The 19,578-nt window shown below is 40.8% G+C and overlaps 1 protein-coding gene across 1 annotated transcript in view; it reads right to left on the bottom strand.

The window, feature by feature from the left end:
• lamb1a (laminin, beta 1a) overlaps positions 1 to 19,578 on the bottom strand; it is an 81,953-nt gene that overhangs the window by 40,883 nt on the left and 21,492 nt on the right. Inside the window, exons 9-21 of the mRNA XM_080207297.1 lie at positions 17,732 to 17,920; positions 16,075 to 16,254; positions 13,468 to 13,580; positions 11,056 to 11,135; positions 9,949 to 10,084; positions 9,709 to 9,867; positions 9,495 to 9,622; positions 9,169 to 9,289; positions 8,574 to 8,775; positions 6,003 to 6,146; positions 5,025 to 5,256; positions 4,756 to 4,919; positions 3,663 to 3,887 (exon numbers count right to left, since the gene is read on the bottom strand). Of these exons, the coding sequence (XP_080063423.1) occupies positions 3,663 to 3,887; positions 4,756 to 4,919; positions 5,025 to 5,256; positions 6,003 to 6,146; positions 8,574 to 8,775; positions 9,169 to 9,289; positions 9,495 to 9,622; positions 9,709 to 9,867; positions 9,949 to 10,084; positions 11,056 to 11,135; positions 13,468 to 13,580; positions 16,075 to 16,254; positions 17,732 to 17,920 (2,073 nt within the window). The remainder of the gene's footprint in view (positions 1 to 3,662; positions 3,888 to 4,755; positions 4,920 to 5,024; positions 5,257 to 6,002; positions 6,147 to 8,573; positions 8,776 to 9,168; positions 9,290 to 9,494; positions 9,623 to 9,708; positions 9,868 to 9,948; positions 10,085 to 11,055; positions 11,136 to 13,467; positions 13,581 to 16,074; positions 16,255 to 17,731; positions 17,921 to 19,578) is intronic.

The raw sequence follows: 19,578 nt of genomic DNA, 5'->3' as shown, positions 1-19,578 counted from the left end.
CAATACATGCTTATCTTCCTGCGTACTATGGCATTCAGCTATTTGTACACAATTCCAAGATTTCCTCATCACAACATGCCTTCAAAAGCTCTCAAAAAAACTTCTGTCCACCCATTTGGAACTTGTATTAACTCATGATCAATGTGCCTGTCCCCTCCTCCCCTTCCATGTGCAGCAGCCTGGGATATTTCAGTAAATTAAGAAACATGCAAGTTGATGAGGCTTGAAGGCCCACACTCAGAACAATGCCAAATGCGTAATTTCACATTACAACGTCACAAGTATTGCCAGTCAATGCATATTAAGAAGTTTGTAATGTGTATAAATGCAAGCCAGTCTAAGTTCTACAACGGTTTGAAGGTAATCCAGAAAACAAACGCAGCAAGGATACCGGTTTGCAGCAGAACCGGATTACAGCTCAAAGCACAAGTTATACACATTCCTGATCTAATGCAACTCAGCTACCAGGAAAGATGTTGACTCAACTGAAAAAGGGATTGCATTTGGAAAAACTAAAAGGTCAGTTTCTTCTGAAGAATTACAACTCTAGCAGATCTTCAATTACATCTTCCTTGAAGCAAAGAAATGACCCGTAATAAATATTTTCCATATATATGCATTCCGACTTGCATTTGACTACTAAATTACTGCAGATGGGATCAAATTAACTGGTGTTATGTGCTGCAAAACTGAGGTGGCCAAGAACCTTTATTAATTACTTTGCCATCCTGTTCTGACTTTAAAATCATTGAGAGTGTTTATGTAAACAAAGCTTTTATTTCCCTCAGGCTTGTGAAACCATGGGGAACAAACATGTTGATCTGGTGATAAAGCGCAATGAGTGTTTGCGAATTTGACCTTAGGCGGAAAGAGACAAGACTATGGAAGGTATCCATTGTCCTCATTCCATTTGGGAACCCAAGTGAATTTGTCCAGGATAATTAAGATTAGTACTAAAGCCATCAACAAAGAAAAACAGTAAGAGGATTAAGAACATAAGAAATAGGAGCCTCAGCTATTTACCATTTATATAGACGATCTGGAGGAGGGAACCGAGTGTATGGTGTCGAAATTTGCTGATGACACCAAGATTGGCGGAACGGCAAATTGCACGGAGGGTGTGGAGAGTCTGCAGAAGGATCTAGATAGGCTGGGCGAATGGGCCAGGAAATGGCAAATGGAATCTAATGTTGGCAAGTGCGAGGTGGTCCACTTTGGTAGGAATAATGGTAGGAAGGACTATTACTTACGGGGCGAAAAACTGCAGCAGGCGACGGTGCAGAGGGACCTTGGGGTCCTTGTGCATGAGTCGCAAAAACCCAGCCTGCAGGTGCAGCAGGTGGTCAGGAAGGCGAATGGGATGCTGGCCTTCATAGCAAGGGGGACTGAATATAAAAAGTAGGGAGGTCTTGCTGCGGCTGTATAGGGCATTGGTGAGGCCGCAGCTGGAGTACTGTGTGCAGTTTTGGGCGCCGTACTTACGCAAGGATATTTTGGCCTTGGAGGGAGTGCAGAGGAGGTTTACTAGGCTGATGCAGGAGTTGAGGGGGTTGAGCTATGAGGAGAGGCGGAATAAACTAGGCTTGTACTCGTTAGAGTTTAGAAGAATGAGGGGAGATCTCATTGAGATGTACAAGATGATGAATGGGATGGATAGGATAGAGGTGGAGAGACTATTCCCGCTCAGAAAGGACAGTAGGACTAGGGGGCACAGCCTCAAGATAAAAGGGGGGGGCGGTTTAGAACGGAGTTGAGGAGGAACTTCTTCACTCAAAGGGTGGTGAATCTCTGGAATTCTCTGCCCGTTGAAGTGGTGGAGGCTGCCTCGCTAAATATTTTTAAGACGCGGGTTGATGGGTTTTTGATAAGCGAGGGGATTAAGGGTTATGGGGAGAGGGCGGGAATGTGGAACTGAGACATGACAGATCAGCCATGATCTTATTGAATGGCGGGGCAGGCTCAAAGGGCTGGAAAAAGATAACGTCACAGGAATTTACAGATACCCACACCTGGCGCTCTCCCTCATTTTCAGATCACACATTTTTAAAATTGAAAAAAGGTATGGTTTTCTTCTTGTTCAATTATGTTATTTAAATAAGTCTTCAAGTTTGTTCCAATTGCTGTTGATCAAGACAAGGAGGGAGACTGCCTCATTAACTATTGACTTGATAAGATTGGCTCCAATGACTAGCACAATGTTGCAGTGATTGAAGGATAACAAAAGATATCTATGTCAGACTCCATTTATTGACCATGGATCGCCCTTCAATACCATTATTCCTACAAAACTCATCTCCAAACTCCGTGGCGTAGGGCTTGGCTTCTCCCTCTGCAACTGGATTCTAGTCTTCCTAACCCACAGATCACAATCGGTAAGGGCAGGCAACAACACCTGCTCCATGATCATCCTCAACACTGGTGCCCCACAAGGCTGTATCCTCAGCCCCATACTATACTCCTTATTCACTTCTGACTGTGTGGCCAAATTCCTCTCCTTTTCAATTTTCAAGTTTGCTGATGACACCACCGTAGTGGGTCAGAACTCAAACAGTGGCAAGGAGTACAGGAAAGTGATAGAGAATCTGTTGAAGTGGTGCAAAGACAACAATCTCACCCTTAAATGCCGTAGTGAGAAGGCATTCCCGTCTACATCAACTGGGATGAAATAGAAATGATCAAGACCTTCAAGTTTCTTGGTGTCCAGATGACCAACCTGTCCTGGTCCCTCAACACCGATGCTGTAGTTAAGAAAGCCCACCAATGCCTCTACTTTCTCAGGAGGCTAAGGAAACCTAGTATGTACGCAACGACTCTCACCACCCTTTACAGATGCACTACAGAAAGCATTCTTTCTGGTTGTATCACAGCTTGGTACGGCTCCTGCTCTGTCCAAAACCACAAGAAACTACAAAGGGTCACGAACGAAGCTCAGCCCACACAAACCAGCCTCCCATCCATTGACTCCGTCTACACTTCCCACTGCCTTGGAAAAGCAGCCAGCATAATTAAAGGACCTCATCTTTCTCTACACTACAGCTATGACTGTAATACTACATTCTGCACATTCTTCTTCCTTATGTGTGGTATGTTTTGTCTGTATAGTGTGCAAGAAACAATATTTTTCACTAATATATGACTATAAGTCAAATCAAAAATAATCTCAAATGCCAAAACTGGGTGTAGTCTTGCTTTTGAGTCTAGAAGAGAGCCCTGAATGGTTGAAGTACATGGCTGCCACCAGCAATACTTGGTTTTAGGTTCTGGCTGCAATAAGGTAGGAGGTCTTTAGTTCCTTATTACAGCAGTGTTATTTCCAGATGTTGTTTTTTTAAACAGATTACTTTATTATATTGGCCAATGTCTTGGACAAACATGAAACATTTTCACAACTGTGCATACGCAAATCTTGCAGTCACGCTACTTTCCCAGCTGTCGCTGAATCTTTCCATAGTATAAACAAGAGAAATCTAACAAATACAATTGGCATATTTTACAAGCCCATACTATAAACAGATGACACAAATCACAAGAGCCCAAGAAGAATGACAGCACATACCAGGGAAAGTTCAGAACATACTGGGATCCTTTAGAAATATTGCAATTCAGCCAAGAGAAGATTAAGAAAATATGCATTTGATGATTCATAATTTCAGGTGTCTTACTTTTGCAATTCTGTTGAAGTGCATCGCCATAATAGCCAAGCTTGCAGAGGTTGCAGCTTTCACCCTCAGTATGATATAGACATTTGAGACACTCTCCTGTTTGCTTGTCACATGAGTCTGCATCAGTCATATCAATGTTGTTGCTGCACTGGCACGCCTGACAGTGCCCTCGCGTTTCATTAGGGTTACCGTAAAACCCAGATGTACATTCATCACACCTTGCGCCTGGCAGAAATAAAACATAAGGACCATTTATTAAACAAAAATCTTCGGCATAATGACAGTTGATATGAATTATGGAGTTTACAGAAACAAGTTGGTTGGCGTTGATGTGAAACCCCCACGAGCAGCATTTCTAATTTCGTGTGCCCTATTCCCATATCTCTTTACCCCCATGTTCTTTTTAACTACCCATTTAACCAATTCTGAAGGGTGGAATTTTCCAGTCCCGTCCACCACGGGAATCATAGCGGGTAGGATAGAAAATTCAGCGAACCATGAAAAGGTCCGCTGACCTCAGGCGGAAATTTCTGGCTTAAGGGGCAAGCCCGGCTGGAAAATCCCACCCGCAATGTTTCTTCTTCAGTTGTAACCCTGATGGTGCATTCCACAGCATCACATGCTTCAGCCTGGAAAAATCCTCTATTTTAAGCAATTTACATTTAGTTTTGTACCTGTGCCCCCTTAACAGAAATAATGGCATATACATCTCACTCTGGCTGCATTTCCTGCCAGAGTGAGAAACTAAGAGCTATAATTAATGTCCTGAAGTTATTAAAATCAATATTAAGTCAGCTTTATTTACATACCTGCAGCTGGGAGGTAGCACAGGCAGGATCAGACAACTGTCACCCTTTTGTACCAAACTATCTATAATTATGGCCAATTACAGAAACAGCAATATGTTTTATGTACATTTTAATGCAGTTCAATACTTAGCTTTGGACAGATCTGTGTTTGAAAGAATACTTCTAATATTGCTTATACTAACACTTGATTTACAAATGTAACCCATTAAATATTGCAGTGATAATTAATCTGCTTAATTTTTTTTTAAAGGAAGATAGAGCTTCAGTTCATTATCTTTACATACCTGTGTACCCATGCTGACATAGGCATATGATATTTCGGGAATTAGGATCCTGGTAGCAGCCAGTGGCAAACTGCCGTCCACTTTCTGGGCCATCCGGGCAAGGACATGGGCGACAGTGATCACCTGATCCAAGTACCGGGTCTCCGTAATAACCTGACATACAGCTGGGAGGAGGGAAACATGGAGGCTTAACAATAACCGTTTTATCATGTTGGGAAAAGACACTTCACTTGAGACAATGAACACCAGCAAAAACAAAAATACATTACCTTTCACAATTACGCCCACTGGTATGATCTCTGCAGCCCAAACATTCACCGCTTTCCAGATCACAGTGCTCTGTATGTCCATTACACTGGCACGGACGACAATTAGGAAACCCCCAATATCCAGGCTGACACTGGTCACACTGCCGGCCATAGACTCCTTCATTACATCGACACTGACCAGTAACATGATGGCAAAATTCACTGACAGAACCTTCTTTGTGACACTCGCATGCTGCAGTGAAATTAAAATATATTTAGAATTGATATCTGAAACTGTCAATCACTTTGAGCGTGAAGGCATTGGGATTAAACATTTCTTTCAATACAGCAACATGGGTCTAAACAGCAAAGGTACTTTTAGAAGTCACAACTTTATAAGTTACAATTAGGCATTATTTTAATACAATAAAGTAATATTCAAATATCTTTGTAAAGTCTACTTAAGAATGTTCTCCGAGGTCCATAATGATGCCTCTATTTCGGGTCAGGATAGATTTGATTGTGCAATTCTCTTGTCAGTCACGCCCAGAGGCTGCACTGCTGTTAAAGTGATTGAGAGTGATTTTATGCACATTGTTTGTAACCATCCTCCACTCACCCATCCCACTGGAGCAATCATCCTACTTTTACTGGGGAAAAAATTAGCTATTATTTCAGTCAGTTTTGTTTGCTGTATTCATAGAAACACTTTAAACAGAATTTGATTTATTTTGCTGTAAAATAGAGTTTGTTGCACTCCCTGGTATTAGAATACAACATAGATGCTTTTGTGTCGACATATTTATATGAAGTCTAGAAAGTGCTGATTTCAAAAATATTGGAAAGCACCTCATTTTTCACTGCATCACCACAATCATGAAGGTGTAATAAAAGAGTGCAAAGGCCTGAAGATAACTATTACTCTTCAAAGATCTCTAGAACATTTAAAATGTGAAAGGATCAAGTACGAACCGCACCATTTTAGAAAACTATACTTACGCCTGCAGCCACTAGGACCAAAACCGTATGTTGCAGGAGCGCATCGGTCACAGTTTCGACCGACTACGCTGGAGCGGCATTGGCATTGCCCACCATTGGGATCACAAACCGAACTGAGAGATCCCTGAGGGTCACACCTGCAAGCTAGAGCAATAGAAATAAGTACACATTAAAAGGACGTTTCATGAGAAATCTTTATGCATTTAACTAGTAAAAAGGGGGTGATTAAGTCCCTAATCGGCTCCAGTTCTCCTTTAAAAGGGGATTTAGTGTAGAGGCAGAGGGCATGGCTGAGGTACTGAATAAGCACTTTTCGTGTCTTCACCAAGAAAGAAGATGTTGACCAACTCTAGTGAAAGAGGAGATAGTTGAGACACTGGAGAGGCTAAAATGGATAAAGGGGAGGTCATAGACAGGCTGACTGCACCTTAAAGTCAATGACATAAGTCAATAGGATCAAAAGAGATGCATCCAAGGATACTGATGGAAGGGAGGGAGGGAATCGCAGAGGCACTGGCCGTAATCTTCAAATCCTCCTTCAAATGGTGATATAAAACTGGAGAATTGCAAATGTGCAAGGATAAGACTATCGACTACAGCCAGTTTATCTTGGTCATGGGGAAACTTTTAAAAATAAGATCATTTAGTGCAAAATTCACTCATTTAAAAAAATATGGATAATGTAAGGAAAGTCAGCATAGATTTGGAAAATGGTATTTACCAATTTCAGCAATATTAGAGCCCATGGAATAAATGGAATAACAGCTGCATGGCTCAGTGCCAGGAGACAGTTGTGGATAGCTGCTTTTCTCAAATTGGAGGAATGTATATAGTGGAGTTCCTCAGGGTTGATGCTGGGAAGGCTGTTTCTCTTGATTTAAATGCCCAAGACTTGGGTGTGCAGAGCACAGTTTCAAAATTTGCAGATGTGACACGAGAGGATGATAACGATAAACTTCACAGACAGGTAGAATGGATGGACAAGCAACAAATTACGTAGAGAAGTATGAAGTCATTCATTTGGTCGCAAGAGCCAGTAAGAGGCAATATAATTTAAAGAGTACCATTTTAAAGGAAGTCCAGGAGCAGAGAGACCTGGGGACCAGGATCCAGTGCTTTGTAAGCAGGGGCATACCGTACAAAAAGGAAGTTAGCTGGCATGACTGGCTTCCAACCCTCATTCTGTAAACCTTCTATGATTTTGTAATTAGAACGCTCAATCATATCTACTCTTTGAAATGGAACCGCTTCAATCTGCTGGACTATAGAATCTTCTTTAGTCAATTAATCTCCAGGGAGATTCAAAAAAAAAATAACCATGGTGCCAGAAGGCAATAAAAGAATTCCGAAATCTATCCCAGGGCCCCCAAAAAGATTTCATCATCTCTTTCTTCCAAGTTACAAGAGCTTTGTGAACAGAAGAACCATTATGGACTTCAGAATAACTGTTAGTCACTCTTTCCTTTCCCGTTATTTTAAATGTACCCTCAGGCACTAAACTCGAAATGCTACTTGAAAATCTAAGTCTCCTCTACACGAGCAAAACCTCTTATTCACTAATCTACATATCCTGTCAAAGCATTCCTCAAGGGTCACGATCCATAACTTTTAAACTATGCTCCCTAGATGAACATTGATAGCATCTTGTTAAAAATTTGACCTCTTCACTAATGTCAGATGAACTGGTCTAAGTTACCAATTCATATTTAACTTCCTGTTAAGTGTACAAAATAATTGCAATTTTCATTTTACAAAACAAACTGACTAAAGCTTTACGGCTACGCTGACAACTTCACTTTCCCATTAAGCAATGCCACTGAGTTGCACGGATTTACTTTAAAAATAAACAAGGTCATAATAGCAGATGTTCATGCATTTACTCTGTACTAGGACAGAAGAATTAAACTCTTTAGCAAAAAACATCATATCGAGTTAACATACTCCAGAGGACATGCTGCTGCTTTTACAAAAATCCCTAATTTTCAACATGGAACAGTTGAAAATTCTTATATTATTTTTCTTCAAATGTTCATCCAATTTTCCTTTTTTGTGTTGGCTCTGACTTATCAATAATATATCACGTTGCATTCCACATTTTCATATCCTTTAAAAAAAAATACAAAGTTCATGATCTTTCCCTTTATGGTTTCATAACCAATCCTAAATTTATGCCTGCTTGTTACCCATTCACTGGCTAGTGGAAATAAATCTTTCACTGCATCTCTCACAAATCCTTTCAAGACTTTGAAACTTAATTACATCATCTCTCTTAATCTTCCTGTGTTTAATGAATACTGTCCTAGTTTACACCATAACTTTATCTTCTCATGTCTAGTAGCAAAGTTAATATTAAACTTTTATAAGTTGATCCATCCTTTCTGTAATGCTGCATCCTAAACTGAGCTGTGATTGAGTATTTATATCATGTTGATAAGATATCTTCTGTATTATCCAATACAAGTAATATTCAATCACTGTTCTGATTAATGCAAAACACTGTGGATCTTGAGAATTTCCAGCATTTACTGGTCTGATTACCCTTCTTTTAAAGTAACATTAAGATAAACTTACGTAAAGCTCCTTCGTGGATTACGGAAGAAATACTGGACAGGATGCCCCTACAGACATCAGTCATTGGCGTCTTAGTAACACTTTGACTATTCTCCAAGCAGCGGTACCGTTGGAAGGTTTCCCACATCCTATTTGTGACAATCTCACCCGATTCCCCTACAGAGAATATATCCAGTGACCTGCAGTGGGGCATGAGTACAAGCTGGAAAAATATTTAATTGACAATCAGCTCTTTTATCAAATTCAATTTTTCTTAGGAAAATAAACGGTTTCATACTTTATGCAGTTAGGAGCAATTTTATTCATCACTACTGTCTGTACAAGAGAAAATCACATGGGACACTGATTTTGACAAAGGAATTTCTGATGGTGCACATGTTTAACTGCAAGAACATCTATACACCAGTAAATAATAAACACATAATGGATTAAGCTTCAATCATCATTCATGGCACATTTGTAAGCAATAAAATAAGGGGAACAAATATTCAAACCCTGACATGCGAATACATTTACTAGATCAAAACTGTCCCACAAGTAAACGTTAGATAGTCTTATTAGTTTCTATAGTATAATTTTAAACATACATACATACCGAATCTACGAACATATAAGGAGTTTCCATTTCATCATCAGAAGAATACTTTGTAAATTCCAAACGGATGGTGTAATTTAGTCCTTTTTCAAAACATACAGGCTGAGGTAGGACCACATACCTAGAAAAACAGTATGACCAACATTCAGTTAGTCCAATACCCAACAGTATTATTCGACAGTGATTTACAGGTGATTGACAATATTTTCTTTACCTTTTTAAGTCAGCTTTAGACTATTACAAGGCCACTATTCTCTTTCCTTCTAAATGTTGTGAAAAAACATATATGTCAGTTAACAAGCAAAAGGGCAAATTATTAATCCAACCTTGATCCCGATGGAAGGGAGAACACTTGGTTGTCATCATCAGGAGTTGTGTTCCCACATCGACTGTTAGTATGAATTATACCAGGGCGGAACACTGTTATTCTTGCCTCTTCCCAATTCTTTGGCAGCTGAACAGAAAGAACCATATTACATTCTTGCCAACAACTCTACTAAATTATTAGGTTATCGATCTTAATGAGTGAAGATTATCAACCTGCGGTTCATAGCGAATCAGGATATCATACTCCATGGAGTGTGGAATGTCATGTATGTGGAATTCTAGATATGCTCCTTGAGGAATCCTTACAAATCCAATTCCTGTCCAAGTTGGAGAGTGATCTTGTGGGTATCGTCGCTGTACTACTGTCGCTTCCTGCAAAGGAATGCCATCACAAATATTTAAAATGTCAGAAAGTGTCTCCGCAGGTCAGTCCATAATCAAAAACTAACTTACTTGTCCCAAGTCAGCTTCTTCTGCCTCATATGTGTAGTGGTCCAAGGCAATGAAGTAAAACCCAGATTCAACCTCATTGCAGCGACGTCCAACCATGTGTTCCTTGCAAGGACACTGACCTGTCTCCGCGGAACAACTGCAAATGGAAACGGAAAACCTGCATTATTTTTCACAACCTACAAAATCCAAAATGCAAGAGGCTAGCTAACCTAGTCAGCAGACTTACCTGCATGCAACATACAAATCCAATACAAAAGGGGATATGCAACAGATTTAAATAAGAATGTTAATTCACCAATAAAACTCTGTCTCTCTGGGGACTGAGACAGAAAGAGCTTCTCTGCTCTACCTAGAAAAGTTTTACAATGCACAGTGACAGCAGTGGTCTGTTTGTAGGCAAAATTCTGAAGTGATTCTATTCGGCATTTTATCAGCAGCACTAAACGTTAAAACATGGAGTGTTTTTTTTCTTAAAAAGCTAACACTTCTTACTATGAAGTGCAAAATATATGTACACTCTGACACAAGTTGCCCAACTTTAAGGCAATTGCTCAAAATTATCATTTGAACAAAGTATCAGGGGGCTGCTAATAGAATGAAAAAAATACAAGCTTAGGATTCATCTCCACCAGAATTGGACAGATGGGGGGAAAGAATTGGAAGGAGGAGTGAAAGGGTACAGAAAAGTAATTAATTTATTGCAAAAACAAACCGACATAAAAACTGACTGGCATTTGTCACAAGTAATTATCTAATTACTGGAGTAAAACAATATTTGTTTTCATTTTGTGCTCGAGCAGGATAAGAAGACAAGGACCAGAATTCTGTGTCTAGCACACCCCACTACCTCTGCCAGCAAGAATGGAGAATTTGACGTTCAGCCAAATTTCCATTCCCGTCGTGGGACTGGAGAATCCCAGCTGCAGGCGAAGTTGGAGGATTTCGGCCAAGGACAGGCAAATAAGTTACTTTTAGAGGCTACTCACTGTTGGGATTGATTGCTTCCTCCCTTTGCTCAAACTATAATAACATTTGAGTGTTCAAATGATTACTAATTAACTGTGAACCTTGTTACAGCACAGTAAATGATTAAGAAGCTAGTCTTACTCATTGTTGTACGACCCCCCCAGGTCACAGTCACAAGGGCGACACCCATCTAGATCATTGCTTAGTCCCCAGTGTTGAGGCTGTAAAACAATAAACCATTATTAGTTTCAATATCGCATGACCACATTCAAGCCATTACGAAGAAAAATTAATTACGCATGTTCCAGCATCATGTGGTAGAACTCCAAAATCAATTCAACGAAGTTAAGAAATTAGAAAAGTTCCTCATAAAGATCACATTACTGCATTAAAATGTCACTTTGGTTGATTCAGAACAAGGTCAGAAACAAGCTAAAGAAGCTGCTTTCAATGATGCACAATCCCAATGCCACGCTTGTTATTCTTAAAATATCAGATAGTTTCTAATTTTTTTCTTTAAATGGGGCATGTTTTAATAAGCATTGTTAAATATTAAGTTTTATAAATTCTTTCATATTCTGTCAATACAACTGAAGCTTTATAGAGAAACGAAGAGTGATTAAAACTTGAGAATCACTGGCTCTACTTCATGTTCTGCACTACACAATGTGGAGGTGCTGGAGTTGGACTGGGGAAAACACAGTAAGAAGTCTCACAACACCAGGTTGAAGTCCAACAGGTTTATTTGGCACTAGCTTTCGGAGAATCTCTGGCTCCATCAGGTGAGTGAGAGACTAAATAGACTGGGCCTGTACTTGGACTTTAGAAGGATGAGGGGAGATCTTATAGAGACGTATAAGATAACGAAGGGGATGGATAACGTAGAGGTAGAGAGATTCTTCCCGCTTAGAAAGGAGAGCAGGACTAGAGGACATAGCCTCAAAATAAGGGGCGGGGGGTGGTGGGGCAGTTTAGATCAGAGTTGAGGAGGAACTTCTTCACTCAAAGGGTGGTGAATCTCTGGAATTCTCTGCCCGAAGTGGTGGAGGCTACCTCACTAAATATATTTAAGACACGGGTAGATAGGTTTTTGACAGACGAGAGTTAAGGGTTATGGGGAGAAAGCGGGAAAGTGGAACTGATCCACTTCAGATCAGCCATGATCTTATTGAATGGCGGGGCAGGCTCGAAGGGCTAGATGGCCTACTCCTGCTCCTATTTCTTGTGTTCTTAAACAGGGCATATACAGAGACAAACTCAATTTACAAGATAATGGTTGGAATGGTTGGCATTATACACACACAGGGCTGGGAGGTTACAGCGTGTTCACTCATGTCTCACTTAGCTTTGAGGTAAATGTTATAGGGATAATGCGCCTGCTTCGTTCACTCAAATACCAAGCTCCAATTTTATTTGTTCAACAAAGTACTAATGCTTATTTTAAAATTAAGTTTGTTTGTCTCCACCAATTTCTGGAAAGAAGTTCTTGACCTGGCTGGCCAAAACGGGTAAGTTTGGGTGACAGCTCCAGTGGTCTATCTACCCAGTTACCATGATAAGCAAAAGTTCTAATACACAGTAAGCAAGGGCTTATCTAAGAAGTCAATGACACTAGTAGAAACAAAAGCCAATAGAGTAAGAGGAAGCAAAAGTGTAAATACTCAGCATGCTCATGATCACGACTAATGCTCTGTTCAACTGTTGCTCTGCTCAATGGGGTTAACTGCAGGCAACCAATTCCTATGAGGACTGATGTGCACCAAGAACGATGACCTGTTATTCAATACAATTCATATGTAAGTTTTTTGGAGGGGGTAAGGGGGAACTGTAGTAATGGGGGGGGGGGAAAAAAAACTAGTCTTATAGTTGAAAAAAATAAACACCATTGATGCTATACCATTTTACAGCTGACATTACACCATATTTTCCCTTGACATAGAAAACTGAAAGACAATAATCAGGGAAAAACACACTAAATTTTTCATGCATCAAAGCTGAGATACATCTCATACCCATCCTCTCATCCAGAGATACACAAAGTGAAAAAGGAGAAAATAAATATACCCACAACCAGCAATCATTTCAGCTGAGCTCAAACACAACTGAGTCATAGAATTCCTACAGCACAAGAGGCCAGTTGGCCCATTGAACGTGCACTGACAAAATCCCACCCAAGCCCTTTTGCCTGTAATCCCTGGTAACCCCCCCTGACACTAGGGTCAATTTGGCATGGTCAATCAACCTAATCCACACACCTTTGGAGTGTGGGGGGAAACAGGAGCATCTGGAGGAAATCCATGCAGACACAGGGAGAACGTGCAAACTCCACACAGTCTGAGGCTGTAACTAAACCCGGTTCTTAGTGCCGTGAGGCAACAGTGCCAACCACTGTGCCACAGTGCTGCTCATAGTCCCATCATTCAAATCTAGTTCAGCAATTTTGATGCTATTTCAAACAGATAATATTTCTCCACAACGTTAAAGCTATTCACGTATTCACCGAAACTTTAAGGACGCTTTGGGTAGCGTTTTCTATTTCTGCCATTTTCTTACCAGACACTGATCACAGTTTCTTCCCATCACCAGACGTTTACAGAAGCAATTCCCCGTTACGTCATCACAGGGACTCCCTCCTGGATGAGTTCCCAAATGGTTACAGGTACACACTAAGTGAGCAAAGATAAACAAATGTGCCTCAGCAACATGCCCCATTTTCAAACAAAAATCATGGATATAGAAATATTTAAAGTAATTATTGACATGGTGATTGGGGAGGTGGTTGTGGTCAGGGAAGTTTCAGCTCCCACCTGCCTGCATCTCAGCAGAAGTGACCAGAGGAAAAACCTGGTCGATTTCAGAAAAGGACAGGCCCATAAATGGGTTTTGACCATTCCTGCCCACAGCAAGTAAAAAGCATCTTAAATATGCAAATCAGTGCACCCAGTGTAGGGCTCTAATTATAATTTCAATGTACAAATAAGCAGAGGATGTGCAATGCATTCTTGCCCCAGTTATACAGGGCACTAGGCTGCCTAACCCTAAAACAGCTATCGGAGGTTTCCTAACAATGCCAAGCATTTTAAAGAAAACGCTGCCAGAGGCAGCATTACTGTTTGTTTTTAGCGTCACATAAAATGCTTCCGCCAACCTCACCTCCACCTGCCAGCCCAGTACGCACAGGTGCCAATTCAATGAATAAAACCTGCTTGTTGTCTGTGGATCTCTAAATATCTTCAAATCAAACCTGAACTTCAAAATAGTTCCAAGTTTGCTGACCATAACTGAAAGGGGAAAGTAAGGGTTAGTAACAGCATACAAGAAAAACTGTACCCTTAAGGAGCTGCAAGAAGGGTGGGGGTTTTCTGACAAAGATACAAGAGGCTGTTTTGACCATTGTAATTCAGTGTTGAAGGTTGGAGTTATAGTGTAAACATGAAGGTATAATCACCATATACACAATTGGATAACTGCATTAAAGCATCAACTCATGTTAATGCGTGATCAGTAAATGCAGATGAACTATTGTCTGTATAACAGTATAAGAATGAGGGGCAAGGATTCATTGCTGCTTGTTTCACGGAGGCAGCCCACCACTGGCTGACAGCAGGATCTTCTGGTCCCATTGACAATGGGGGTTTCCTGTTGAATGCACTCCTTGACGTCATGAAACCTGCGGTGAAGGTGAATTGGCAGTGGGAGTGGAAGATCTCACTGGGGTAAACAACCAAAAAGTTCCAGCTGTTGTATTGTAGTTGAGAAGCTTATGCTCCACCTTGTGTGGATATGGCTTCCCCGCAGTTGCTTGAAGATAAACCGGTGAACAAAGAAACCAGAATCTCGTTTGGTCTTTTCAGAATTGGACAGGATTGCTTCCCTCCTGTTCAATGATCTTGAACTGATACCACAGACTCAACATTGGCTTTCTGGTCATTTTCGGCTGGAACTGAGAATCCCAATAATCATCGCCCTCATCCCCAAACCAACCTCCAAAGTCAGGGCAGCACGGTGGTTAGCACTGCTGCTTCACAGCTCCAGGGACCTGGGTTTGATTCCCGGCTTGGGTCACTGTGTGTGGAGTTTGCACGTTCTCCTCGTGTCTGCGTGGGTTTCCTCCGGGTGCTCCAGTTTCCTCCCACGGTGCAAAGATAGGTTAGGTTGATTGGTCGGTCATGCTAAAATTGCCCTTAGTGTCCTGAGATGCGTAAGTTAGAGGGATTAGTGGGTAAATATGTTGGGATGTGGGGGTAGGGCCTGGATGGGGTTGTGGTCAGTGCAGACTCGATGGGCCAAATGGCCTCTTTCTGTACTGCAGGGATTCTAAGTCAAATTCTAAGTTCTAAGTCAAAAAAAATTGTTCCCAAGAGTAGAAGACTAATTGTATTTTGTTTAAACTTTTTACTTTTGTAATTACTGCTCTATTACTTCCTGCACCCCTGATCCTCTCTCATTTTCCTGCGCTAATTTTCGCTAGGAAATACAGAAGACAAAACGCCACCATTTGGGGAAGCAACGAAGACATCTGGAAAACACAAAATTCCTTACAAGTGAACCTGGAAGGCATGAGAAGGATGACTGTATAATTCAAAGTAAACTATTGCTCAATTGGAACAAATGTTTTTATGGCATGAAATGCTTTGGATTCTTTCTCTGCTTGTAAGCCAACTTTAAGATATCCAATTTTTTTTTATGAATGGATCTGCCCATCAAACTAAGTTGTTCTGTCCTAGCCCCACACACTGAATGAACTGAATATTTCCAGGTCTTTCTCTGGACTTTCAGAATCTGTACCATTTTGCTTTGAAAGCATGTACTTTGAGATAGTTGCATTGATTGTGCTAAAATAGCTCTGTCTTAAGGGTAAATTTCCTTTCAAAGTGTTTGATGAGCAGCCATCATTATGTTGAAAATCTGCTGGCAAAGAAAATTACTAAATTGGCTGAAAGTCCAGTTAAAGACTTTTTTTAAACTGATGAACAGACAGTTCTATGTCGATCCATTTTCATGCAAACAGTCCTACAGTGGAGGAATATTATTCAGGTGAATCTATAGCACTTGTAAACAATCCTCCACAACAAAGTGGAATTCAGCGCAGGGAGAAGGAAGATTATAAATTCAAACACAAAGGAAAAGCATTGATTTCAGAAGCGGTCATCTACTTACCCTGACATCCCATTGGGTCATCTGCGCTTAGTCCAAAGAAGCCCTCTTTGCAGAGATCACAGCGCTCACCCTCAATGTTTAGCTTACACCGGCACTGCCCCGCAATGAGGTTAGCTGTCAAATCAGTGTGACTGTCACAGATCCCACCATTCAGTGATCCAGCAGGGTCACAGTTACAAGCTGCATTAACAGGAGACTGAAGTGATTATACATCAAAAGCATAGCAAATGGTGTTTTGTTTTGTTTTTAAAACAAATGCTTTCAATTTATTCATTTTCCAACTTTAAGTTTTTTTTAACCTTGACCACTGTTTGCAAGAATGAATGAGTCAACAACGATATAAATTTTAGTTAATGCTTGGTTCAGTTGTCATGAATTGTCATAGGGAAAAAAAAACTTTCATTTTTCCTTTCATGGGATGTGGGTGTTGCTGGCAGAGCCAGAATTTGTCGTTCAACCCCAATGGAATTTTATCCTTCATTGCTAGGGGGATGGAGTTTAATAACAGGATGGTTATGTTGCAGCTGTAAAAGGTGTTGGTGAGGCCACACCTGGAGAACTGTGTACAGTTTTGATCTCCTCACTTGAGGATGGATATACTGGCACTGCAGGGGGGTGCAGAAGAGATTCACTAGGTTGACTCTGGAGGGGGTTGGCTTGTGAGGTGAGACGGAATAGACTGGGCCTATACTCATTGGAATTCAAAAGAATGAGGGGAGATCTTATACAAACACATAAGATAATGAAGAGATTAGATAAGATAGAAGCAGGGAGGCTGTTTCCATCTGCAGGTGAAACGAGAACTAAGAGGCATGGCCTCAAAATAAGGCAGAGCAGATCTAGGACTAAGTTGAGAGGAACTTCTTCACCCAAAGGATTATGAATCTTTGGAATTGCCTGCCCAATGAGGCTACCTCATTGAATGCTTTTAAGGCAAGGATAGAACATTTTTTGAACAGTAAGGAATTAATGGTTATAGTGAGTGGGTGGGTAAATGGAGCTGAGACCCACAAAAAGATCAGTCATAATCTTATTAAATTGCAAAGCAGGCTCGAAGGGTAGATGGCCTACTCCTGTTCCTAGTTCTGATAACATCTGAGGAGAGTTATAAGTCAACCATATTAGTGTGGATCTGGATCAGGTAAAGAAAGCAGATTCCATTCGCTAAAGAGCATTAGTGAACCAAATCGATTTTTTTCACAATAATCCATAATAGTTTCATGGTCACCATTACAGAGGTTAGCCTTACATACCAGATTTATTAATTGAATTCAAATTCCACAGACTGTCATGACCCCAGTGCAGTAAGCTGGATCTATGGATTATTAATCCAGTAACATTACCACAACATCACCAGCTCCCATCAGTTCTAATTGTAATGCGTACATTCAGTCACATCTCATCAAAAGCTTGCTTTTGTACATAATTTTGTACTCTTAATTCAAAATTATTTAATTCCAATTCCTGAACTCAAATTTCACCAGTGCAAAAATAACACTGAATTGAGAAGGAATATTGCAGTACGAAAACAAACACCTTGAAGCACATGTTCCATTTCAAACTTCTAAAGCTCCCCCCAGTCAGAAAAAAAGGATCAAACAGGTCAGTGTCATTCACTTCTTTCACAAATCTTGGTGTATCAAATAACAGTACTTACGTTCACAGATGTCGCTGGCACGAATACTTCGTTCTGGATGCTGGTAGTAGAAAGGTTTGCATTGTTCACAGTGATGTCCCATTGTATTATTCCGACAGCCATCACAAACACCACCACTAACATTACCAGATGCTATGTACACAGCCATGTCAAAGTGACATTCATCAGCATGCCCATTGCACTTGCATCCTGAAATTTAAAATACATAAAACACTAATTTAACATACCCATTATTAACAGCACAAATCAGAATCATACACCTTAAAACAGATTAAAATATGCAGCACACATGTAAAGGATAATTGGCCCCCACCCAAAGTGCTGGTCTCTAGCAACTAATTAGTGCTTGCAGACTTCCTAGAGAAGGATGTTACATTCCAGCTATGCATGGCTTACTAACACCTGCAGGTTCACAAATGAGATGAAGAATGGGTTTTTGTCTGATTACACCCCTTTGAAGCACCTTGGAACATTTTGCTACATGAAAGGCACTACATACAGGCAAGTCCTACTCCCAGACTTTGGTAGATTCAGTGCTTTATCGTGGCAAAATGTGTGTAGAAGTAGTTTTACAGGTGGTGGGCAAATCCAGCCAGAACTTGTCTGCGACTTGTGCACTGTAAGAGTGGTAATGTGGAAGGATGAAATCAAAAGGATTGAATAACCTCAACTTCCATCAACTCTCTAAAGGCAACTGAAAATCACCCCAACAAAATATAACTTTGTTATGTGCTGTACTTTATTAATTTTTCTATTTGATAGAATCATAGAATCTCTACAGTGTAGTAAGAGGCCACGTGGCTGATCGAATCTGCACCAACAACAATCCCACCCATGCTCTATTCATCATAATTCCATGTATTTACCCTGCAAGTCCCCCTGACACTAAGGGGCAATTTAGCATAGTCAATCCATCTAACCTGCACATCTTTGGACTGTGGGAGGAAACTGGAGCACCCGGAGGAAACCCATGCAGACACGGGGAGAAGGTGCAAACTCCACCCATCCAGTGATCCCGAGACCCGAATTGAACATAGGTCCCTGGCGCTGTGACGCAGCAGTTCTAGCCACTGTGCCACTTCCTTGATGTGTGCACCAATGCAAGAGGTATTGGACAAGTTCAGGTATGTTACCCAAGCAGCCTTTATTGATTTGCAAGCCTCAACAGTAAATGTAAGCGAGGTATACAACAGTAAAAAAAATCCAAATCCAATACAGTCTTCATAAGTCTACTTTCATCAGAGATTCCTGGGAGCAGGAACTAAATGTGACGAAGTATTACACCATTTGATTGAAAACAACAAAATCTCATTCATAGGAAATGTTAAAGGGACAATTACAAAAACCTAAAGGGAACTCCTGTTAGCCTCTGAAACATGATCTTTGAGAAGTGTGATAATACACAAGTCTTTATATAAGATAGCTTTAGCTTCAACGGGAATGCTTCGGGTAAATAAAGTGGCTGGCTAATTGCTAACACGAGCAACTTCTCATATTCACTGATAATGTATAAAAGCCAAATACTCTGGATGGGTGCCACGGTGGCACAGTGGTTAGCACTGCTGCCTCCCAGCACCAGGTTCAATTCCAGCTTTGGGTCACTGTGTGCAGAGGTTGCATGTTCTCCCTGTTTCTGCATGGGTTTCCTCTGGGTGCTCTGGTTTCTTCCCATAGTCCAAAGACACGTGGGTTAGAATTGATTGGCTATGCTAAATTTCCCCTTTAGTGTCAAGGGGATTAGCAGGGTAAATACACGGGGATTATAGGAATAGGGCCTGGATGGGATTGTTATCGATCCAGGCCTTATGGGCTGAATGACCACCTTCTGCACTGTAGGGATTCTATGT

Source organism: Carcharhinus amblyrhynchos, chromosome 19, assembly GCF_965287045.1.
Source record: "Carcharhinus amblyrhynchos chromosome 19, sCarAmb.v2.hapA, whole genome shotgun sequence".
In the NCBI taxonomy this organism is placed as follows: domain Eukaryota; kingdom Metazoa; phylum Chordata; class Chondrichthyes; order Carcharhiniformes; family Carcharhinidae; genus Carcharhinus; species Carcharhinus amblyrhynchos.
The sequence above is the reverse complement of the archived record's forward strand: the minus strand, read 5'-3'. Positions and strand labels throughout refer to the sequence as shown.